This window comes from Venturia canescens, chromosome 2 (genome assembly GCF_019457755.1).
Source record: "Venturia canescens isolate UGA chromosome 2, ASM1945775v1, whole genome shotgun sequence".
Lineage (NCBI taxonomy): Eukaryota > Metazoa > Arthropoda > Insecta > Hymenoptera > Ichneumonidae > Venturia > Venturia canescens.
This window is the reverse complement of record NC_057422.1, coordinates 17,919,133-17,945,124: the sequence shown is the minus strand read 5'-3', so window position 1 is coordinate 17,945,124 and position 25,992 is coordinate 17,919,133. Positions and strand designations below refer to the sequence as shown.

The window sequence follows — 25,992 nt, the reverse complement described above, 5'->3', positions numbered from 1 at the left end:
CGTCTTCCTAAGAGACAGGATGGAATTTCGTCAGAATTTTTCTCGGAGTAAGGCTCAGACTGGAGAGTAATGGAATGTGCAGTAAGTCTTGCCGGTGGTTAAGACTGGGTGCTTATCCAATAATGGCGTAAGTGGATTTGCACAGCTTCCCCTTACGATATAGTACGTTTTGGAAGCTGAGAGAATCTGTGAGTTATTTGAGAGGCTGCAAGATTGAGTCGAGGAGATTGAGCGAGTCAGAGTAATCCTAGAACATCATGGACACATGCACTAGTCTTCTCATCGAATAATTAATTCACGCATGTAATTAAAGGCTCTCTTCACTCCTTGTTGAACCTCATCAGCCTCCTAGTGCCCTCTTTACACGGCTCAGCAAAGTTCGAGCTCCGATTTACAGTCTTTGCTGTGACACTATCTTCAACAGCTCCACTTTGGACCAAACTATTTTTATGCCCTCCTGTTTCTCGAATCATTACTAAATTCGACAAAAATTTCTAATCAACGAATCGATAAATATTTCAAAATAATTTGACGGATTCTTGCCCCACTGAGCGAGACTGAAAAAAAGATAATTTATTTTTTTTCGTTAATCGTTAATAATTGATGATTTAAATGTTTATAAGAATATGGAACTTCCCAAATATAAAACAGTCAACGACCATTTAATGGTATAATTTTTTCCGTGCCCCGCATGGTGTCCTGAATTCGTTCCGGATAATTTTCTCCCATTATATGTGTGGCCATACTTAACGACTATAGTTCGAGTGAGCGTCAGCTCTTCTCATCTGTGATACATTGCAATAAGTACACCCACGCGATTCGAGCCCGGACTGGAAGGGTCGCGGTAAGCGCAGTGCTGGCCTAGGAAAAAAAAGGCCCTGAGGCCGAAGTAGGGTGGACTTTCCTAATGGAAGGTTTGAGGAAAAGATGTGTTTTTTTTAAATAGTGACGTTCTTTGGTAAATACTCTTCGGAAGTAGACAAAAAACTGCAGGTGTTGAACGCTAGTGCACTAAACATGTGCATCAAGATTTTGTATTTTTCGTTTTTCCACTCAACTTCTGTGGATGTGCATTGTACGTACGTACGTTTTTTTTGGCTATATCGAAAAATTGTCATTTCGATTTATTTCTAAAGCAAGGAAATGAAGAGAAATGTCAGTTCATGATTGGAGTGGGGACTTTTTAATACTTTACACAATCTTGTTCTATTTTTGAAAAGTTGCTATCTGGATAGATAATAACAGGTGCATTTTTTGTACAATAAAACGTAGTGAATGAGATTCGATTGAAAAATAAATAAAGAGATTATGATACGATTATGATTTAATAATTGAAGATAAAAATTTCAAAAATTAATAATTGTTGGAAGATTCTTATTTTTTCAACAAGGCTTCCTGAGAATTTACTGATTGTGAGGTTTTGGCATGAGCGGAATCGTGACGTTATCGATAAGTAATAATTTATATCAGATATAAAAAGGAAAGAATAATCGCGTTCGTCGGGAGTGCAATTGGGACGGTATAATCAGTAAAAACAAGGCGGTAAGAACATGACGTTTACGATCGTACTCCTAACTCTTTTGCATAGTATTGGAATAGTGCTACCATTTGACGGTCGAAAGGTAAAATTCTATGAAAATGTCTCGAGGCCTCGATTTACTTCTCATTTTGAGTTTTATTTTACAAGGTGAGGAACGAACGTTTTTATCATTTCCATTTTCCTGTGTATTTTCGATCTTTTATGAGAAGCACAATAAAATATTGGCTTGGAATTTGTTTTTCCGGATTTGTGATCCCATATTTCTTTACCTTCCGGGAGGCTTTTATTTCGGAATAAATTTGTTCTATTTCTAACGATTAAACGGGATTGGTGACTCGCACAAGTGACGAAATTAAAAGACAATCAATACAAATTCTTTTTATCGTGTTTACGAAAATTTTTCCACAGGAAGTTCTTTCCGTCTTGGATATTATATAAATTCGCGACACGAACGAGCACCGGATGAGAATGATGAAAATTCAATGAAGATTCATCGTGAAAGTTTGACGATGGAATTGTTCCGACCGAAATATTTGACTGAAAGAACTGTTAATGATAAAAAGAAAGAATTTGGCTCATCCGAGAAAAATGACAAACATCCCGATTGCTTTTCGGTGGACGGCGCAAAAGCCGAATCAAGATACGCCCGTGCAGTCAACAGGAGGCTTCCATTCAAGTGGCACAAGAAAAAAAGACAGCTGACTGAAGCAACGAATAGTATTCAACGTCCGGTGAGACTCGGTGCTTCCTAACTCGTATTATTTTTAATTTCATATCAACTCTCAAAATAATTAACTATAATGATATACATTCCAGATATTGAGTAATCTAATGAGCAGAAATCGAAAATTAGGTGAATATTCAGCTTACAAATTGACGTTGCCAACTCGAACGAAACGTAGTTGGACTTTTAGTGACGATGCTGAACCTGTAGAGAGTCAAGGTGATGCCGAACCAACAGAAAATATACAAAGCGCAGATGATAGTACTACGGAAAGTAGTGCGGGAGCGGAAGAAAAAGAAGAACAGAAAGAGGAAGTAGTTGAAGAAGAAAAGAAGAAGGACGAAAACGGTAAAATTAATTGATATCGCGATGGGCAGTTATTCATTTCAATGTTGAGATTGGGAGTCACTTAAAAATGATTTTTCTTCGCATTTGAAAAAACAAAACAAAAAAATTCCAATCGATATGAGTATGGTTCAACGTGTCACATAACCAAATTGTGGAACGGTCGATGTTTCGAAATTTTTAAAGTTGTAATATCAGATTGGAGAAAAATGAGTAATTCGAAATTTTTATTTCCGATCGACTATTTAGCACATTACGTGTTTAACCGAATATTCTTTCTTTGAATTCGTATTTACTCGATAAATATTTCGATAGTTTTCATTTCGAATGCAATTTTAATAGACCATAAGAGTGTCAAAAGTTCATATTTTCGAATTCAAAATGGAGAGTAGTTGTTTTGTAGATAGACCAGAATATAGAGTAGCAAAAATCGAAAGTGCATTTTTGGAGCCTATAAAACTCAGATATGCAGAATAACGATGGCAATAAAAGGTGAAAGTCAAAATGGCGATATTTTAAATTGGAGATCACCAATCTGAGTAAGTGAGTGAGTGAGACGCATCTATTTTGAGCTCCGTAGCACTCTTTATTTTGATCGGTCGATTTTCTAACGATTCGCCATTTTGACCCTTTGACTTTTTGGTGTTCCACTGTTTCACCTCAGTAAAATTTAGTCTTTCGTTATTATATTTTCGAAATTGTGAATATTCCCAGTATTGCTGACTCTATAGTAATTTATGAATCGGAAGAGTGATAGTCGAATTTTGAGAAAAACGATATTTTAGTCGTCGTTCTATTTTTATTTATTATAAATTATTATAATTTTATTATAATTTAATAAATTATAAATTATAAAAAAAAAAAATAAATTAAAATAATAAAAATAAAATATAAATAATAAATAAATTAAATTATAAAAAAAATTAATAAAATAAATTATTATTAAAATAAATTAAAAATAAATTATTAAAATAAATTAATAAAAAAAAATAATTAAAAATAAATTAATAAATTATAAATTATTATAAAATAGAAGTTACATTCTATTTTCGATGTAAACGTGCTTCGAACCTTGAAGTTACGACTTTATTTATTTTCGACATTCAAAGTTCTAGTCGAATTGATCCGTCTCTATATTATCATTCAAAGTGTGAACTCGAGATTTGAACTGTTTGAAATTTTGGTCATTCTAATATTTGATCCCCACCCCTCTATTCGTTGTCATGGTTTTGTTTATTCGTTGTCAAGCATCACTTTATCGCCGCTAGAGCGGGCGCGTAGCTCTAGTTCCTAGTTTCATTAAATCAAGCGTATATTGGTCGAGGATAATTATACTTTGATGCGAGAAGCAAAATAATACGGATGAGGATTAATCCGTCAATATATTTTTCATGAAAATTGAATGGTTGCAGGGGTCACGGGGGTTACCCCGGAAGTTTCCGGGGGAGTAGCAACCACATTAAGAACCGATACCGAAAGTGATAAAGTTGATAAAGAAGATGATAAAACCGAGGAAGACGAGGATAAAAAAATGGTGAGTACAAAAATACCGGACGCTTCGGATTACCAGGATGAACACGAGGAATATGACGAAGATGGGAAAGGCTTCACGACTACAAAACCAATCGCTTTGGACAAAGAAGAAGATGAATATGATGAAAAAAAGAAAGATAACGAAGAGGATGAAGAATTGGAAGATTTGAAAGAAACGCATGATCATGATAAGGAAGAGATAGAAGAAGACGATGAATTGCCCCCGAGTTTGGACAAACAGGATTTTGGGAACGGAGAAGAGACGGACAAGGAAGATGAAGGTGGTTATGATGGAGAGGTTGACGAGGAAAAGGAAGATGATGAAGAATTTGAAGTTGCCGGCGAACCAGATGCTGCAGACGAGGATGAGAAAGCGGACGACTATGGTGATGGACTCGATAAAACTGATGATCACCTAAATGAAAATCACGAGGTCGAGGATGAGGACGAGGAGGAAGATATGAAAGGCATAGGAGAGCAAGAAAACGAACTAGAAGAAGACGAGCAAGAAGAAATAGAAGAAGACAAGCAAGAAGAAATAGAAAAAGACGAAGACGAAGATGAAGAAGAAATAGATGAACAAGAAGACAATGAAGAAGAAAAAGAAGACGATGAAGATGACGAAGAGGTCGAAGGGGAGGGTGAAGAAGACACTCTCGAAGAAGATGATGAAGCGGACCACAAACCTTCTGACGATCTTGAAACAGAAGAGGAATATCTATCCATAATATCACCAGAAGGTATCTATAATTTTTTAGTTAGTGTAAAGGATATCATTGTCAATGCAGGCGATTATTTGATCTCCCTCATACTCAGGGATATGAAGAGTGGTCTTCGTCAATCTCGTATACACGAGAAGTTCGAGAAGCAGCTGAAAAAACTTGCTGATTCTCGTCAGGTTAATTCTCAAAAAGTTATTAATATACTGGCGAAAAAAATTCGTAAACAGTTCGGCAGATCATATGAATTAGAACTGGTCAGATTTTTGAAGCAACTGCGAGACAATTTTAAATCTTGAATCGATTTCTTTCGTCATTTTTATTTCAAATCAAATATTTTCATATCAAACATTTAAAAAAATTTTCTTTCCAAATTCTTTTAAACCAAACCTTTCAAATTTATAATTTATATCTGTTTAATCTGACTTTGACAATGATTTAATACATTCTTTTTCATCGTATGATCGTTTTTAGAATACCAGATGATTTATCGCTGAATAATATACAAATTGTAATGTTTTCTCAGGTAAAATAAACAATTTTACACCATGTGGATTAAGTACGAAAATATTTCCTCTTCAGCTTTCATTCCCTGCGTAGAAAAGTTTCTATTTATTTCGAAGTTATGTTCTTTGAGAGTTTCTAATTACGGTGAAAAAGAAGCGAATTCGGAGAATGAGACCACTTGGAACGAATAACGTTAAGGGAACGAGCCCTTTTGTATAATTTACATTTACCTGCCCCCAGTTTCCGCACTTTCCGAACGAGCTTTCCAAACTTTCCTCATAGATAATGGTTTCACTTTAATAATAGTACACTTGACCCAAAGCCTTTGTGGCTGGCCCACTCGGCCACGCAATCATCTAAAATTATTGTTATTTTTATCATCTCATTATCTCATTATTAAAGTGTCGATGATATATAAAATGTAGAAAATTTCAAATAATTTGTTTCTTCTCTTTTAAAATTAATTAAAAAAATTCTCCATTATTTTAAAGTAGTTCGGCCGTTCGATAAAGTACACTTTTTTAGCGGTAAATAAAAGTTTAAGGTCCCCTGATAATGATAAGCACAGTTCCAGGGTCACTTACGGGGCAAAATTTTGAATTATTTTATTTACAATTTTGAGTTTTTAACGCGGTACCCTATGGGGAAACTCACAATAATATTAATCGTGAAAAAATTTTACGGTGTTCGAACTTCTTTAAAGTTTATATCGTGAAAAAAATTTATCACAGATTCTGTTTCTTTAAAAAAAACATTACATTACGGGGCCCTTAAGAACGAAGACATGAAAAACTATAGTTTTTAACGTGTCGAAAACGGGTGTCAGTCATTACGTCGAACTGCTGGTAACAGCTGATTGAACTTCGGGTAAATTCGGGAATCGCGGGAATTTCATCAAATTTATTTTTGAGATTGACTCACGTGCTTTCATTCGACTAGTGGTTTCGCGTTTTTTTTTTTTTAATGAATTGACCATTTCTTTTTCTCGGTGCCATTACATCGATATAAACTTTCTTCCGCACAATAAAAACGTTCTCCAGGTTATGTCTATTTCATGTGTCACCGGTACCGACTCAATCATTAACTAGTCAAGCTGAAGTATAAATTCTATGATATTTACAAAGAATTTTATTACATTCTTGTTTTATTAATTAATAATTTAGACTTCAAATTAATCAACATAAAGTAGTTGCAAACTTGACTAGTCATAGAACGGTCGAAACTAGTTTGAATTGATCGAAAAAATTGAATGAAAAAAAAAACTTGAAAATTTTGAATACTGTTGAGAATATATTTATTGTTAGAATCTAAATGCACGTATGGGATTATGAAAACTGTTCCAACATCGTGTTTGAACGCTCGGAGAGTACTAACCTGTACAAGACTCTCTCTTGTCGATCCGCTTCCCTGTAGATTTTGTAGTACATGGCAATCATGATAATACCAGGCAGCCAGAAGCTAATGCTCGAGCTGACTACGGCGTAAAGTTTGTTAACTTGAAACATGCAAATGTCCGGATAGTTTTGACGAAATTCGAGATGTTCTTGGGTGGTGTACCAGCCGGCGAAAATTGGTAAGAAGCTCATTACAGTTGGCGAACACCATACGACGCTGAGCATTGTGCCGAGACGTAAATTGGTCATGATCAATGGATAATCGAGGGGTTGAACAATGGCGTAATATCGATCGACGCTTATGCAGCAAAGATGTAGAATCGATACGGTGCTGAAAAAAACGTCGAGCGAGTTCCACACGTCACACATGAAGTAACCGAATAACCAACGTCCTGATAACTCGACACTCGCGTTAAAGGTCATCGCAAATATGGCAACCAACATGTCCGCCAGTGCCAATGATACAACGAAATAATTAGTGATTACACGCAGCTTACGGTGCCTCATTACCGATACTATCACCAAAAGATTTCCCAATAATGCTGACAATATTATAAAACTCATTATCGTCGCTTTTGTCACGAGAATAATAACGCTTTCGAGATCGTTATGAGGTACAGCCTCGTGCAACGTCCGCGTAACACTTCCGTCGCTACCATTTTGTCCCGTATCCATAAACACGTTTAACAAACTTGCTGTATTCAATTCCGTCACGTTTAACTCGCCGGATTCCGTTGTCACGTTTTTTTCCATTTTTTTCTTTAATTCGAAATCGCCAATTCGCTCGAAAATTTTAAACTTTTAAATATTGCCTTTCGTTTTTTCTTATCGCCATTTCGGAAAAAAATTGCTGCTGGATTGTTTGACGTGTCAATTTTCAAATTGGTGTTTTGATCTGCACCTTCCCTCCCATACACTTCCCAATACATTCCCGAGAGGAAAATTTTCTTTGCTGCTTTCAGTGGTGCTTCGGTCGTCCGGAGGTTCCCTCGATGTCATTCTCATCTTTTCACCAATATCCGTTGATATTCTCCTCATATTTTTGACCATGACAGTTTTCACGATCTTCTCAGACCTGCAATAAAGAATTGAGAGATTTTTATTATTGTTGCTTTTATTTCCGTTTCTCTTAACTGTTTTATTTTTTCTTCGAAAATCACTTATAAATTTTATAAATTTCATTCTACGCACAACAGCCCGGATATTGTCCAAGATTTTCGTTATTTCCTCGTTTAATTTTGTTTACAAAACATGTTTTCCCTTACAGCCTTCTTTCATGCCTTCATATTTTTTTTCTTCTCGTATTTTTTTATGATTACAACACCGGGCGTCACCGGCTGCAAGAAGTGAACGTTCATTTAATTACATTTTCTCGCCTTTCTGTGTTACCAAGACCCATTAATTTTATTTACCAAGTTAAGTTATTTACCCTCCTTGCACGTACAAGGGAGAAAAGCAAAAGGTGGAACAAAAAGGCAAAAGCACAACGTTACCCTCGTGATACAAACTAATCGTGAATGTTCCTCGGAAAATCTTTAGTTACCCGAATCCTATTTTTGGCTTTATATTTACTGTGACGAAAACAATATTTGTTTTATGAGGAGTGGGAAAACGTTTACGATTTCTCTAAACTCGAAATAAAATTAAATTTTGAAACGATTGCAAAATTTTTAAAATATTTTCCTTGTTTTTAAGGCCTTATATACACTTGCAGCGGCCGAAAAAACGTGATTTTCTTGATTTTTTTTCGACAAGAAAATAAGTGTTTATTGAAAGTCTGCGAACGACATTCGTCAGTACATATGTTCATGTACTCGTACAATTTTTTTCATCCAAAAATTTGTCAAAATGGCGCGACTCCAGCTGTATTCCAGTAACATCTTTTTTTGAGCATCAATTGCGGTGGACATATGATAACTAAAAAACTATTAATCCGATTCATACCAAATTTATACCACTTGTTTATTATACTAATAGCTTGGACCTGGACGAAGGATTTGTAAAAATTTTGATTTAAAACAAATAGCGACAGTTTAAAAAAAAAATTCATTTCTCGAGGTGCTAAATTTTCGGTTTTTTTGTTCGTCCAGGCCCTAGGTATCATTATAATAAATAAGTGATATAAATTTGGTATGGATTGGATTAATAGTTTTTAGTAATCGTGTCCGCCGCAAAGGTATTTTTCAAAAAAAAAATGTTTCTGAGATAATCGCGTTTAAAGATTCAAATATTAGACGACTTCGTGCATTTTTGTGAGAATATTCTTCAGACATTATACTTGACGAATAATCAATAATTAAATTTTCGATTTTTCTGTCCATCACAAGGCCTTAAACAATTTTGAGTTAACATCAATTTTCAATTTTTCATTCCTTCATCAAAATATTTGTTCGATTAAAAAAACAAGAATAAATTCATTCTTATAGAGTGGAACGAGGAGCGTACCGGAAAAAGAGAGGAATTATCTAGAGCAATATTTTCTATCTCTGACAACAACAGAGTACTCGAGGAAATTGATGTTGTTTAAAGTTTTGTAGGGGAAGGGCGAGTTAATGAAATGGTGGGTTTTAGCGAGATTGGCCAAATGATCGGTCATTTAATTCGCTGTGGGCTATGATGAATCTTCGACGTTCGTGAAGCGAGTGTGAATTATTCGAAAATTCAATACGTCATCGGATCGACAACGACGACGCGAGGCACTCTCATAAACATTCCGTCATGGTCTTGCATTATAATGCCACGTAATAGCCGAGCTCGTGAATTATGCAGTTCAACTCTATCGACCCAGGGCTTTTCACTGGTGTCCTCCAACATTGGAATGCAAAACCCGATTTTGTGGATGCATTCTTGCTGATTCGACTATGTCGAGGGACCGCAGCTGCGAGCAGGGGGAGGGTGATTACTTTTCAATTATTTTTATCGATCCCTCTTTTTATCTTTGCACTGGAATATTCTTCGGCATTGTTTCGATACTAATGAAGCCACCTATATCTACGACAGAAAGAAGTGAATAATTGCAGAAATTCGTAATCAAATTTCTGATGAGTTGAAAAACAGCTGGTGAAAGAAATTTTCACGAATCTGTCAAATATTTTTCAAATACAGACTCCCTTTCTGGGGGAAAAGGATTGCAACAGTTTATTGAGTAAAATGCGAGAAAAACTCACTGTCTGGGAGGGTTCCAAGTTTTTTTTTCTCCCCCAAGAAAATCCATTAAAGCGTATTTTTTTCAGCAAACTTCATACATAAAACGGGGTATAAAGCGACAGTATATTCGGATATCATTTGGATATTTTATATTTCGTCTAGCGGCTCTGAGTCAATAACCTCGGGCACTCGCAATGTTCTCAGATTTTTTCGTTATTTTATGAGGTGTATCGCTCTCCCGTATCATTTTTACGACGTTATAGACGAGAGTTTATGCACACTTTTATATTGCAGATCGTGAAGAGATGAAATAACGTTCTCGTCATTTTTTTTTCTCTCGATTTCTTCAATGTATCAGGGTAATTCGCCGAGGCAACTTTGCATTATCGATAACAGTTTTTAAGTCCGAATGCAACCTCTTTTGTGAATAATTATCGGAAATATTTTCTCTCTTAAGGAGGAATATCACCTTGAGAAAAATAGTGATAGTTTAATAAAAATTTTAGAACACATTTCTGGATATATTTTCCGTAGCCTCTCCAATTTTTAATCCATTTCATTTAGCCATTTTTTAATAAATCCTTTCCAAATTAGGAATATTTAATATCTACGCATAGGAAATAACTCCACATGCCTCAATACGTGTGCAATATTGAAGGTCGTTTAATTCTGCCATTTTTTTATATTTCACATAAATTCCATCGAAAAATGACGTATTTTTGGAGTTAATCCCGTATAAAAAAAGCAAACAGGGTTCACATAAATTTAAATTAAAACTTAGATTAAAACTTGGATAAAAACAAACAAAATCGTATTTACGTAACCACACTTAACGTGAAGTTGATATGCCTCCTTAATCAGCAAGAATGTTTTCTACGAATGTCAACTATTTTTCTGTATGGAAAAATGGTTTCGAATGAACCATCGAGAGATTTATGTTCCGAATGACAGCATGATCTCTTTCATATTAATCATGATAATGTAAGCCAGCAGTTATAAAATTATTCGCTCAATAACTACAAAAATGTAAACACAAGGCGAGGGGATGAAAAAAGATTACTTTATCGCAGCTGCTCCCTAAAAATGGCTTAAACGATGCTTAAAATTGTGATTCCGTCAGCGAAGAAAAGTCGTGAGTTATTGATGATTGTGCCTTCTTCGTTTTTATCTTTGCCAAGAATTCGATTGATTAATCGTCACGGTGTAAAAGAGATGAATGAACGAAGGAGTTTTTCTTCGGGAGAGTGAGATTTGCGTTTTGTAAGTCAATAATTCACCACACGAAAATGGGGACGAGTGCCTGCCAGAGGTAAAAGAACCGGGGGTGAAAGATTTTCGTAAAGTTTTGGGGATGGGGATCCGGCGAAGCTCGGGGCGTTCGAGCACCTGAGCTTCATTTTAATTCAACCCCCCTCTATGGGAACGAACATCAAAGTGGAAATAAACATTCGAAATGGTCTCTCGTTCCTCCTTTTTGTAGCTTGACAACAGATTGAAGGTTTTTATATCTAAAATTCAGACAAACTCCAATCTCCACAGAAAAATTTATTTTTCTGCTCCCGATATTGGTCCCTTGGAAATGAGAATTGAAAGTGTCAAAATCGTGGCTCAGGAGAGTCACCGTTAGAAAGGACCTGAAAATTATTATGCACACTAAATATTCAATGATACTGTTTCACCCAACTCATAATTAATAACTGTTTGGACCAAGATTTAATTGAACCCAGAGCTTTGATCGACATATCACTTTAGAGAGCGTTTCAAAATACCCGAAATGTTCGTTTTATCAACCTGCCAAACTACTTCGGTCACAGTATAAATAAATGGCGTCTGAAACAATCGATTTTGCCAGGGAAAGGGCTATCCGTCGATTTTTGGTCGCGTCTATCGCCAGGGTGACTACAGAAATGATTGTTCTGCGGTGACGACCGACGCCCACTCCTCAGAAACGTGCTCGAGGATAATCAAGTGATTAATTTTCCGAAGGCAATTGTCGGTCTCTAATAGTAATCGAACTTCTGGCATTTCATTCCAGTTGGGTTCTTTCATAAGCTCTGTTAGGTGACGAACCATTCAGAAGCAACATTTATGAGTCAAAAAGTAATTTCAACATCGATAATTATTAAAAAATCTTCATTCAACGAGCCATTTTCATGGAGAATTGGAAATTGGACTCCTCGACTAGGAAGTCCAAAGTATCGAAGATTTATTTTGGAAAGAAAGTTGCTGAACGAATAAATTATTTCAAATTCTCACACAAAAGGAGCGAGTTTTTGCTGCAATACAAGGTCTGCTTTTGTCAAAAATAATTATGAAAAAGAAACGTGGAAAAATCGAGTTTTGAACGCGCACAAAAACGTAGTAAAGTGCCTTAACAAAGTTTTTCTATGGTACTTACGATCAGGGTCTTCATTCAAGTCCAGGGCTCTTCCACATCGATCAATCATTGTTCCCACGTTACACGTGCCGAATGAGCGGTGAAAAAAATTGCAAAGAAAAATACGAGGTAGAAATTGAGACCATCGTAATAAAAATGATATCAAACTCGTTCGAACTTTGGCAGATGAAAAGACTCGTAAATGTCAGTCTTTCCACTTATCGAAAACGAAATTTGCCACTTTTTTTTCAAATGTTTTTTCGAACCTTATTCCTTTTCTGTGTATAGCCACCGTTTGAACTTTTATTTATCGCACCACTGTATCATACGATTAAAAAAAATATATAATCATCTTTTATTATAAAATTATTATTATCTTTCGTACAAGGGTTTTGTCAGGAACACGATGTGGTTTTTGTTTAATGTACATTCCCATCAAACCTCTCATTTGATTATTGCGGTTTGCGCTTTTTATATTCCTCCTTGATTTTTTCCAATGCTAATGTTTGTTGTCGACGAATAATTGATGAGTGCTGCCAACCGAACGAAATGAAAGTTATCACGCTTCACCATGTCTCGTTCCAACGGAGTAGAATCTTGAATATTTACACGATATTATGACTGTATCCAGCTTCCGAATAACTTACGAAATTCATCTCCTGCGAGTTTACGGATTCTCGGGTCATTTGAAAACTCGCGAATTTCCACTTTAACGAATAATCAAACACATCACTGACTACGATTACTTATTGTACTATTTTATTGTCGATGAAACTCGGGACGTCAGATAAAAAAATGAATGAATTTACGCACGTTCATAATGATCGTTTAAATTGACTAAAAAATATATAATTTTTTATGAACCTTGAAAAAATGATTTGTCCCAAAGTACTAATATTTATTCACACGAGGAATTTTTCACATGTTTTATTCGAGGGGCACCACTGAAAAAAAAGAAGACACACCAGTGTTTGAAAATAAATGATAAAAAATCTTTGCAGAAATGTATTTAGCGTCGTTTTTTGTTGACGAAAACTTCGATCTGTGGGGGATTCATCATTGTTTCACATTTCCCATTCTGCTCGTGTATTAAGGGCTCGATTAACGTTTATCTTCCATCGAAGATTAAGGGTCACCGAAGTTTGGTGCAATAACTGTCATATTGAAGATCGCGGAGTTACGAAGTGCGGCGTAACTCGAACGGCTGACGGGACAGGAATGAAACAGTGGGTGGTCCGTGAGCTTTCCCGCTTCCCAGAGCCGGTTGCACGCACAACCGGTTGGTGGCGCTGCTCCTGTCCTTTCAACCAGCCCCACCACTAATCTCCCACTCCCCTGGTTCCTCGCTAACTTCTCTCCCTGTCCTCCTCCCCTTACTTTTTCTTTCGTATGCTCACTTCTCACTCTTCTGCTCTCAGTTTAGTTCCCCCCCCCTACCGTATCATCTTTGGCTCTGAAAGCCATCCCTGTGTCAGACTGCTCTCCGCAAGCTGAGCTCCTTCACCATCCCCTTCGTATGCCACGATCTCTCTTCGCCTGCTTATCATGTTTTCAACCCTTGGTAGCAACCTCGTCCCAAATCTACCACAAATATCTATCGAACCCTCGTCAATTTTTCCCATCCCGAGAAGTGGGAAAAACGTGCTCGGCTTGGTATTCGAATTTTGCAGGACTGCAAGAAAAAGGGCTGCATTCAAAGCTCGCGAACAGCTTCCTCCGTCGGTTGAGACTCTCTGCAAGTCTTGCTCAGAAGAAATGATTGTAAATGTACAAAGATCATTTCCTCAGCAACCTGATATATCAACGGAGTGAAAACCGAGCTAGGGAAGTCATATTAGTGCTTCTCGTTTCAGCGTTATCGTCATATGAGAAAAGGTTTCGAGCCAGAAAGGAAATCTGGCATATCTGTGTCGACTCGCTGCTACCGGTGTTGAAGCTGGCTGAATATACTTTAATTGCACTGACTTATTTCTACGTGACTCGAATTATTTCTCCGATTGATTCCGTCGCTTTTCTCTTCGCACAGTTTGCTGTTTCGCGTACAAAATAATATGAAAAACGAAGAACGAATAGAGAGGAAATTACTGACGAAAATACCTTAATCAACATTATTACAACGAAATTTCTAAATGGACTTCAATGATTATATTCGAATTCTCTGAATGGATAAACTCATTTCGTAAATAACCGAGTTATTGGATCAACGCTCAATTGCTTCTCGAATGTACAATAACCTGCTGGTATTGTCCATGCCTCTAAAAACCGTTCGTTGGTGTAGTCATCCTCGTATAGATTCACCATTTATAAACGCGATGTATCGATCGAAATCTGATTTATGAGTTTCGACTCCGTTATTCCGGGCTCTACACTAGCTCGCAGTGGCAAGATAGCAAAAAATGTCAGGCTCATTTAACGTTTGAAAATAGATGACACTTTTCCACGCCGAGGTCACTGCTCAAGTCTTCCTACATTTTCCGACACTTTGAAAAATCGAAATGGCTCGAAACTTTGATGAGATTATATTCTGATTTACGCATTTAAAAATGTGTATTTTCCTTGAATTCCATTGACGAACCGAGTCCCTTCGGATGATTCGAAGCAAGATGCATTCTTGCTCATTTTTATCATTTAATAGCTCACGGAACAGCTCGAGGGACGCAATTCCAGTCCGGAAGCGAGTATGGAATTAAGGGTGAACCTTTTCTGTCGGATTACACCGATGACCTCTGCCGTTGAATGGGCCTCGACGGTTGAATTATATTGTGCTTAAAGACACACTTTGTCTTCGTCCGTTTGTCAACGTTCCCATAGCTGTCCCTTTTCCATTATTGCCTCATTTATCTCAAGTTTTCGACAAATGATTAAAGCACCAGTTAAGATCGCTCGTATCTTGAGTGGAAAAAATGAAATATTTCCGTGGACTTTTATTTCTTTTTGAAGGGTTTTTTTTCACAATATGAGGGCAGTTATTAAAATAGTTTTCCAAGATCCTTTCAAAGTGGTGAAATTGTAATTGAAAATGTGAAAAATTATTGAGGAAATTTGCTATCGAACGAGAAACCGCGATTATTTTTTAACGAATTTACGACGATTTGGCCGCCCAATTTTTTCTCGTTTTTTTTTTTTTTTTTTTTTTTTATTGTACGACGACAAAAATAATCAAACGAAAGCTTTGAATATGAAAGCCTCGGCACAGCTGGTTCTTATATTGCCAATTTGATTTTTTCCTCGCCTTCACAATTTTCCCTTACTCTTAGATTTTTCTTAGGTCTGAATATCGACCGAGAAAGACAAAGAGGTTCGAGCACATGTGGGAAAGAAAAAATGTGGCTGATATGAGCCAGACCAGATGTAGTGAATCTTATATATATTAAATATGTAGATGCGTGCGTTACGGGTGTGCGGGGGGCTCAAGTCTTTTCTTTTAAGCCTCTCGTGTAATATTAAGGCAGAACCTGGAAGCTGGATTTATCGGAATAACCATACACCGAAGGTAGCCGCGTAAGTGGATCACGAGAAAAAGGAGAAAATAAAACGCCCTTTGTCTTCGCTGAGAATTCTGCACGGTTTATGCCTTGAGGGGCTTTTAAATGACAAGTGAAATGATTTTTCACTCGCTTTTTCCAGTTCTCCATTTCTTTGCCATTTCAATTTTAAAGAAAATCTAGAATCAATTTGTTCGATAAATAGTTAAAATGTCATTCCCACAATCCTCTGGATGGAATTGAAAAAGAAATTCTCTCTTAAAATTGAGAAAAACCATTTCAAACAGAAGATTTCTCGCCTCCTTTTAAGAAGATTAAAAAAATCGATTATATTATCAATCACTACATTAATTACTGTAGATTAATATTTGAAAAAATGTTACCATAGTATTGTAGTTTTTAAGGTATTGAGCTGCTTCAAGTTATCTCAGTTGGTCATTGTCAGATTGGACGTTGATAAGTCGATCGCCTTCAAGACGAAAGCTCCTTATCGACCTTCACTCAACAACATTTTAAGTTTGACCAAAGTTGAAAACTTGGAACCCTGTCGTACATCGCAAGGTAAACTATTTTTAACGACGACGAGGACAATCTTTTCTATCGATGTAAAGCTTCCATATCAACACAAGAAAAGCTCTGAGTTTGACTTACCAACATTGGATAACTGCAGGCTTTTTCATCTTTTTCATAGCTTGTACCTTTTCTCGACGTCCTGGAAAGTTTTTATCCAACAATTGAAACCACGGAGCTAAGCAAATATGAAAACATTTGTAAATGTAGAACTCGAGTGACTTGCAACAGGAGACTTTTTCAACAGAAGACTTTCAAGTTATTTAAAGCATGATCGTATGGATTTTGTTTCCAAAAATTCTGCCCCATTGTTTTATTTACTCATTGTTATAAAGCTGAAATAATAAAAAAAATTCTGGGGATGAGATTGTCAAAAATATTGAATTCCATCGTACAAAACCAGCCTCAACATTTTGTCCCAATTTCATGGCATCCGTTAAAATTGAACACAGGGAGCCTTTACAGAAAGGATGTTATTTGGACAATAGGGTAAACGTGACGGACAAATTTGTGGAGAGCGGTTTACTGGCTATCAGTTGCATCATTTGTCTTCCGGTGTTGGTATTCCGATCGCAACCCGGTCCAGTTTCGAACGGTACAAGCATCGTCTTCGTTCACGACCTAGAGGTGCGCTTTCAACGCAATAACAATGAACCATCCGAGCGTCAGACGAACCATTGTTGGTACCAAGATCTCGGTATAGCATACCTTAGAATCTCGGTATTTCGAGGGCTTTCTCAGTGTTGCGAGAATTTGGAAATTCTGCAAGCGACGCCGCAAGATACAATACGTCGGATTATTACACCCTTCGAATGGGGCACGTTTTCATACAAAATTTCATGCCAGTTTTCATACTGGAAATTTTCGGCAGCTTCCCATTCCACGAGAAATGTCATCACTGGAGTGATCTTGCCCAAAATTTGCTAGCCAACAGAGTTTTTTCATGCCTCATGTGTGATGTCAAACTTTTACGTTTTTCACGTATAAAACATTGGCATTGAGATGCCATTTAAGTCTGAGAGTCTCTTCGTTTTGTATCATCCTTAAAAAACGTGATTGAATATGACTTAAGGGACCCCCATGAACCAAAGTCCAGTGACCTCACCTAAACCATATTCTTCATTTTTTATCGTCAACATCATTTTCTAGGTTTTTGCTTCAAAAAATGTTGTTCAAGATGGTTGTGCAAAAAACGAGGAAGCAGCCTCGTCTCATCACGCGAGTGGCTGGGCTCTCCTCCTATCATGAAATTGGAGCATCGCTCGTTCTCTTTATTACGTGCACTATGGCTTAATCGACAATTAGATGTGTTAAATTTATTTTGGCGAATCGTTTGTGGAAAACAACGGGTTGGTTAAAGAAGCCTTAAGGAAAATCTGTTCGATGGTTTCTCGGTTACAAATTGTCGAAAATACATTCGATAGTCGAACTTTTAGAGCTACATTTCAGTTGAAAAATAAAGTGAGATTTCCCCGCTGAATATTTGAGTCTGCTGCAATCTTCAGAATAAAATAAATTCTGCTTTCACACCGTGTAAAAATTCGCACTGTTTGTTCACTTGATTTTATTTTTTCACTTATCAACTCCTTAATCTCAGAGCATATAATTAGTTTAATTCTCCAGGGTTTCATTCCTTTCTGGATGAATTCTTCTGTTTTCTTATTCCTCTTTCACAGAGAAAAAAAATTCTCTCATACAGCACACTGTAACTACCATCAAAGGGACTTTCATGGTTGAACAAGATTTCAACGACCCTACGAGAGATTATCCTTTTTTCAAGGGTCGAGTCACTCGTTCTTCCTTCTTACACATTTCCGGCTAATTTCGTCACGCACACTCTGCTTCGGCAAGAGATAGGAAACCAAGAGAAAAAGCTCGGTTAAGACAAAAAGCTCAGGGCGTTGTGCTCAGGGTTACGATCCGTAAGGAATGGGAGGAAAAAGTTTATTGGATTCGTGGAGAAAAACGATCGAGATAATGCCACCCTCTGTGTTTTTCGACCAACAGATTTGCACCCTCAAAATCTCGTGTTCATCAATCAATCAATTTCTCTTGGGAAGATAAATAAATAAATAATTTTTTACCCAACTTTCCTCCCAGTTTTATGGCTTTTTCTTTTATTCAATCAATTCCACCTTCGAACATTATTTATATTGCATCGAATGACAGATCTATCGAAGCGCGTGTTTTCGACCACGGGTCAAATTGAAGTTATTAATTTTCCAAAGTTTATTTATGATCGTCCCATCAATCTCGATTTTCTTAAGGAGGGTGGATCGCGACGTTACAATGTTGCCATGCTAAGCCATGTTAAAAATATTAAGAATTTCAAAATGATAAGAAGTTAATAAAATTTGGTAAATGTATTCTTTAAAAATATATAAGATAATATACATTTTTTTAGATTTTTCTACCACATAGCTCTCGAGTAATTGAACATTAAAGTTCACGTGCATAAGCATAGAGTTCACATGTATACAGTTATACATCTCATGCATAAGAACTTCGATTTAACGCTCAATTATTCGATAACCATGTGGTAAAAAAATTTGAAAAAAAATTGTATTTGTATACTTGATGCTAAAGAATGTTACCACCAAATTTGATTCAATTCTGATTATTTTGATTTCGTGATCCACCCTCACTAAGAAAGTCTTGAAAGTTACACAGAGTTTCAATGGGCAATTGACTGCCATGCATATCAAATTTTTAAGGGTTCCTCTTATTGGTTATTTAGATGAACGTGTTTAAACATGAAGAAAAATACACAGGGTTATAGGGGCTGTGCGTAAAAAATCGTTTTTCTTTCCATATAACGAATGAACGCTTCTTACGAAGTGTATAAAAAAGTACGCAATAACAACGAAATATACAACGAAGGTTTGGGAAACAATTTGAGACGTTTGTCTTACTAGTGATAAAGATTTATTACGTTAAAGATTGAACGAAATTGGTAATGAGCACTCGTATAACCTCACATTAGCTTATTTCGAAATTTTGTTTTTTCTTGGTTTGGGCCACTCTTGTCATAGCCTTCTATCTTTTTATTGATACCTTTTTCTTGATCTATTTCCCGTGGTGTTTTCCCTTCGTACTCCCTAATGCGATTTTTTACATAAAAAACTATAGTATTTTAGCCAGGGACGAATGAAATTTCGGGTTCAGTCAGTGATGGATTCCCGATTAATTATAATGGCTTATAATTTCATTCGCCGAAAGATAGATTGAAAAAATTCATTTAAAATTTCGAATTGATAAATCTGACATTAATTTAAAGTGATTAGAGGAGACCGGGGCAAAACGGAATACCTAAGGAAATATTGAACTTTTCAGAAGTTTGGGAAGCTCTGTCTATTTTTAACTTCCAAAAACTAAGAAATGTACTGAAATTTTGTTCAATTTTCAAAAAAAAAAAAAAAATAATCCGAGGCAAAATGGGGTACCTCTCAAAAATTCATGAAATTTTTTTTACTATGATTTTAATTCAATGCACCTTGGGTGTATTTTACACCCGTAACCGAGTGCTTCCGACTTACCGCTGTAAGCGTTGAAAGCGATCTCAGCGCTCAAACGTAAGTCGAGCGCACGCTCTGTAATTCAATTTAAAATGAATGATATGAATAATAGCGAAGATTGCCAATGTTTATTTTGTAAAAATTTGTATTCTTTGTCCACTGAATCATGGATTCAGTGCCAAAATTGTGCAGAGTGGGCACATGATTCCTGTGCAGGTGTAATCACACATGATGTACGCAAACATATATCTGCGATTACTGTTGTAGACAGTAATGTGCGAGGCAGTAATATCGCAAATTTACAAATACTTTTTGTATATCTGTGCAAAAACGTTTTCATTTTAAAAGTGATGTAAAAAAAAGAGAATTTGAAAAAAACGAATTAAAAAAAAAAAAACCAAAAAAAAACAAGATATTTTGGAAAAAATATGTTTCATGTTCTTTTCGGACTAGAATAAAAATTAAAAAAAAAAAAAAAAAAGACAAAAAAATTTCTCTCATTTTTCGGGTATCCCGTTTTGCCCCGGTCTCCCCTATATCTTTAATTAGACCGTAAAAATCGTTGCAATTTAGACACCCATAAAATACAATCTTTTGTGCATGATCTACCTTAAGGGAAGGGTTTAATTTTATATGCATATAATCGTCTCTCCATTCAAGCAGGAAACATAATGAGAAGTAATCTAAGAACAATAATGATAGAGTAGTCGAGTTTTCTCGTGTTATAATGGCTTCAAAATTTGATCGATAAATAAATCACTACGATGAATATTACGTTATACGAAGTCTTTTCTTTGACGAGGAGAGTTTCAACGAGATATCAAATTATCGTAATTCGAGAACGTCCCAACGCCTTTTCAATGCTTCAACTTTGTTCGTGTACGTCGATAAAACCAACAACGACAAGCATCACAAATTATTACGAAGCTTTAAAAGCGTTCGTTTCCTGAAAACCGATACTCCATTTTTTGCACTCTGTGCAGCAGAATCATTCGACAAAGAGAAATAATTACATCAAGATATTTCTTACACGAATCCAAATGTTTAACTATCAAAACATTTCCCTGAACAATGGAGTGGAGTAAAATCTCATTTTATTGGAGTACCATCGTACTCAATGAAGCCTCACGTAATAATCGAATAATTTAAAATGACATTTACAATGGAACTTGGATCGATGTGATAAACTATTTTAAAGGAGTTACGTGCTTCTTGACAACGTTTATCAATTTGGCTCTCAGTCCTTTCAGTCTTTTTATACTTTACATTAATATTCTATACTTTACAATATTAATTCGTGTTTGCTTGCTCAATGAAAATGACCACCGAGAAAATTTATATATTCAAGTAGAAATAGCGATTGAAAATAAATAAAAAAAAGGACTAATAATATTCTCTCATTTTTCAAGAAATGACGAAGATCCTTTTCGAATCTCTTGAGATCAGGAATATGGTCCCACTGGTTGAGGCTGTTGAATACGGAGGGACAAATCTTTTGACGATGAGGGCTGTATCACTTGAGCGATGCTCCTTTTTCCACGTGGAAGCTTTGAAAAAAAAAACGATTAATGGTAGATATTGACTGACCCTCGTTTAGGAAACAATTTTCCATTTGAAGTTGGTTCCTGGGCCGGTCTTCTGTTTGTTCAATCCTTCTTAACTCGCTATTTGATCTTTTCTCTCGAATCTCATGAATAGTTCAGTGCTGCATGAATAAAAAATATGTGCTTTCACAAAAGAATATTTTATCTTTTTATTCGTCCTTCCACCAAGTCATCTTTGCACATCGAAAAATCTGCTCGAAGATTTATCGTTCTAGGATGTGCTCAAGACCCTTTTCCAACCTTTATTATACTTTTCGATGAAATAGCCTAAGCGAGAAAATGCGTTGGTTAAAAAAAATCAAACTTTTTTAATCTTATTCACTCAAAATCACCAGCAACATATTTCCATAGAATAAATAAATCAGCGAATCAAACGAATCTCGATGAGATTGTTAATATTTCTCAATAAAAAGCTAATAAGAGTAAAAAGCTTTGAAAACTTCGAGAATTTTTTTCGAATCTTCTACATGCTCAGCATCCTCCCGACCAAGATCAAGATCCATTAATACTTTTATTGAATCGTGATAAGAGGATTTTAAACTTTCTCGACCCAGAGCACCTCCCATTCTGAGCTTTTAATATCGAGCCAGGCAATACAGGCTCGAACAACCGTATGAAACAGAACAAAAGCATAACCAACCTCTGTATACCTCAATCCATTTTCGTCCCCGTCTACTATATGTGCTATGTACATGTGTAATGCTGTATTATCATCAAATATACGTGTATATGGTCCGGGATATAGGCAGATAGACGTATAGATAAAACCACTGGTAAAACCGAGCTGACGACTGTTCCAATTCGTGACGGAAATCGATAGGCGAGAGGGGATCCCGCAAAATTTGCTAGCAAGAGGGTTACAGGCATATCCTGGTTCGGAAAGGCCACGACGATCTCGCGGCTGACGATGGATTTTGCCGTTGACAATTAACCCAACGGCTGCTCATTCCAGGCCGACAGCTCCGATCGCTTTTTCTGTTTCTGTTCTCCCCTTCAAAATGTGCTTTTCGAGGGAAGCGTCAAGGACCATGGAGACAGTTGAGTTTCATTGGATTTCCGATGTACTGAGAAAAAGAGTTGAAATTCCGTTTTCTATTGGAGCGAAAAAATTGAACAAAATTCTTTTTTTTATTATACTTCAGGTTTTCAAGGAAACGCGCCTTAATTCGGTCGAATCTCTTCCAAACCGAGACCATTTTTTCGGATAAATTTAGTTCTTTCGATCGCCTCATTAACGGATTGCGCTCGACCTACTTGTGACGAAAATTCGGACGAACTTGAAGAATATTTGTTCGATGTTTCCGCGCATATGTATGATTCCATGGAGAGTTTACACGGTCGAGTTCACATTAGCTTTGTCCTGAATGCGAGCGAGAGCATACGGGAGAAAACCCCGGAGAAAATGCCCTAGGAATAATTGACGATATGAGCGCATATTAAAAGTTCCACACGAGCTAACTTTTGTCAAGGTTTTACATATGGTTTTTCTCTCCTTCGATCAGTTTTTTGCTCCAATTCATCCTTTAGAGCTTTTACATCGAACACGACCCGAACAAACCCTCAACCCACTCCTTCATTTTTTTTCATATTACTTTATCTGATATACGAATATATAGCATCATATCTCTTTGCCAAGTGGCCTCTTTTGTCCCTGAGGCTTCTCATAACGTCAACCCCCTTCATCTTCGTACCTTTTTTACCTCCCGCCCCGCTCAAGCAGCCCGTTAAGGTCGTTCTCTTTAGGAGCGTCTTATCTCAAAGTTTTATTAACGTTCATTGTGTGTTCAATACATGAAATATTTTCCAATTTATTTCATACCGCGTCAAACTAATAATGATTCATTCGTTGAAAGCCTGAGTATTGCATTTATCGATGAAAGCAGAATCGCGCGGCATGGCTTTTATAATTGTGTTGGCAACGTCTGCAAGAAGATTCAAATTTTATGCTAAAATTTCATTTCCTATGCGTACAAAGACACGAATTTTAGTCGGAAGTTGATGAAAAAATTCGCATATTAAAAAATTTCATTTTTACAATGCAAGCAATAAATGATTCGAAATGGTATAAGAGACTGTGGAACTAAAGAAAAAAAGGTGAAACTCGGTTGTTCCAATCGAGACGGGGCGAATAATTTTGACAACAGTTGCAGTCACGTTTTGCAATATGATGTGGTATTGAACCTATAGCACAGTGTAGGATTTACATATTCACCGAGTCTTCTCGATCCTGGCACAGAAATGGAGGATATAGACGCCACCAGGGATTGCGGAAATTGCACGAATCGAGAACACGACATATGTCGAGGGTTCGACACATGTGCTCGAAAACAAAAACGTTGATGGAAATAATGATGAGGGTTAATGAAAACAAAATTAACAAAAACCGAATAACAATTGTGCCAGCACATATTTTAAATGATAAAAATCATGGATTTGTGATAACCACACAAACTTACTTTCCTTTATTTTTATCATTACGATTCCAGAATAAAAACGACAGATACACTGCTGTGGGTGTTACATTATTTTATTTATTCTCCAACATTGTTCCGTCCATTGTCTCTCCATTTTCATCGTCATCGTTAACAGCTATTATTTACAACCCTCTGGATTATTATTGCTATGATACATTTTTATACAATTCATTGACCTTCAACGACTTCTTCGCTCCCAATATACTTTTTCGTATTCCTTTCTCTCTTTCTATTTCGTCTAACGACCACACGATCTCAGTAATCGCAAAAAAATTGCCAAAATCAGCTGCCAAAAGTAAGTAAAAAAAATTACATTTAAATTCTTTAACGTTTTGTTTTTTGTTTTTTTTTTTTTTATATATATATATATATTTTGCACACAAGATTCAAGAAGGCATTGTTATGCGGTACATCTGGAATCACCCCCTCATTTGTCGAACCGTTTTTTTGCTCGATAGCGTTGACTTTTTTTTGTATTTTCATGTTTCATAAGAAAAAAAGTGACATGAGTATTATGCACGTTAGGCGAATTCAACACTTATTCTGCTTTATGAGTTTAGTGCTTTATCAACAGTGCCACTTTAATTCCAGTTGTGTCCTCATTTTCGAATCTCTTTAATCCAGTTTGTTATCATTATTTTATTTGACTTTTGTAATCTAAACGTAGGCTCAGTTATTTCACTTTCGTTGAAAATCTTAGACGCATCACTCTAATATTTACAAGAACTCACGGCTACTCGAACGCACGTCAATTGCATTTGTTTGCTTTTTTATATTATTTTCATCTACACATCAGTGGCAATATTTTATTTACAGCATTGTAAAATTATTTTTCGACAAAGTGAGGTACTAATTTATTCTCTTCTCCGCATTCCGTTGTCTTCTGACTTTGTCTCTGCGATATTAGGTACGCGAAGTTTATTGATGAACAGTCGCCGGCTGGTTATTCTCGAATCTCGAAAAAAATGATAATTGAATAAAAGTATTTAAAGATATGAAAAATGAAAAACTTTGAATTACACTGAAAATGAAAATTCAACGAAAACTATGAATCTCATTTAATTTGTTTCCTGCGTCGACCTCAATTCATCGATATACCAACAATCGGATTAATCTCAATAAAAAATTACCAACTACCTGTATATTTAATACATATGATAGAAATGAAAACGTCAGTCTTTAAACGCAATTAAAAAGAATTCAATTTCGCCCATCTCCCTGGGACATCATTAATGCAATTATCGTCTCTCGGTTCTATTGTCACGTGGACATCATTATCGTGGTCATTGTCAGGCACCCCGATCGGTTTTATTCACGTTTATTCATCCCCGCATCAATGAAATTGATCTGGAAATGTGATATCGTGAAAACTGTTATTTACTGATAAGCAATTTGGGGGCTGTTGATTTATTTTTGGAAGTTATCGATTTTGGTCAACCCGAGGTCAGAGAGCTTCCAGAGGATCGAACGTTTCTCGTTGAAGCCCATAAATGGCCACTCGGTCGTTAGAATCGTATTTATTCGGTGAGCTCACCAAAAGTCCTCGGAGACCGAAGAAACTCGTTGTTTCTTTAAAAGCTCGTTTCCAAAATATCTTCCGAAATAATTGAAAGAGCAGGATCGTTATCATTTTTTCGCAAACTCAACTGGAGCTCATCCGTGTGTCAAGTGTTTTCAATCTGATCACCCATTTTGAAGGTCACAAGTGTCGAAGACTCGCCCGTCATCGGAACCGGCGATGAGGCTTCGTTCACCGGCGATTTGTTGAACAGTGATTCTGGAACAGCCACGAGAGCTGCCCTCCTCCTCGACCTCTCGTGACCTATTGGCTACACGAATTGCGACGTTTCCGTTGTTTTCCAACACGAGGAGCAGCAGGGAAGAGCACTCTTCAAGGTGTCCTTGAATGCGTCACGAAAGTCTCGGTTGAAGTAAGCGTAGATCAAGGGATTAAGGGCACTGTTGAAGTATCCTATCCAAAATACAATCGTCACGACCACGTTTGGACATTGGCAGGTGTCACCGCACAGGGAGGTTGTTAGGTACCTGAAAAACATT

The 25,992-nt window shown here is 36.5% G+C and overlaps 3 protein-coding genes across 8 annotated transcripts in view; 1 reads left to right on the top strand and 2 right to left on the bottom strand.

Annotated features, from left to right (window-relative positions):
- LOC122406384 (octopamine receptor beta-1R-like) overlaps positions 1-13,500 on the bottom strand; it is a 46,436-nt gene extending 32,936 nt beyond the window's left edge. The window contains exons 1-2 of the mRNA XM_043411794.1: positions 12,308-13,500; positions 6,743-7,837 (exon numbers count right to left, since the gene is read on the bottom strand). Coding sequence (XP_043267729.1) covers positions 6,743-7,515 — 773 coding nt within the window. The 5' untranslated portion in view covers positions 7,516-7,837; positions 12,308-13,500. The remainder of the gene's footprint in view (positions 1-6,742; positions 7,838-12,307) is intronic.
- On the top strand, positions 1,514-5,287 carry LOC122406383 (high mobility group nucleosome-binding domain-containing protein 5-like). The gene is made up of 4 exons (XM_043411793.1): positions 1,514-1,687; positions 1,949-2,271; positions 2,357-2,612; positions 4,022-5,287. Exons 1-4 carry the CDS (start codon positions 1,633-1,635, stop codon positions 5,158-5,160), a joined length of 1,773 nt encoding a protein of 590 aa, XP_043267728.1. The 5' UTR covers positions 1,514-1,632; the 3' UTR covers positions 5,161-5,287.
- Positions 13,501-23,969: 10,469 nt separating the features above from the next.
- LOC122407266 (octopamine receptor beta-3R-like) overlaps positions 23,970-25,992 on the bottom strand; it is a 60,824-nt gene continuing 58,801 nt past the window's right edge. For all 6 annotated transcript variants that reach the window (XM_043413371.1, XM_043413372.1, XM_043413373.1 and 3 more), the window contains one exon: positions 23,970-25,980. In XM_043413371.1, coding sequence (XP_043269306.1) covers positions 25,764-25,980 — 217 coding nt within the window. In that variant the 3' untranslated portion in view covers positions 23,970-25,763. The remainder of the gene's footprint in view (positions 25,981-25,992) is intronic.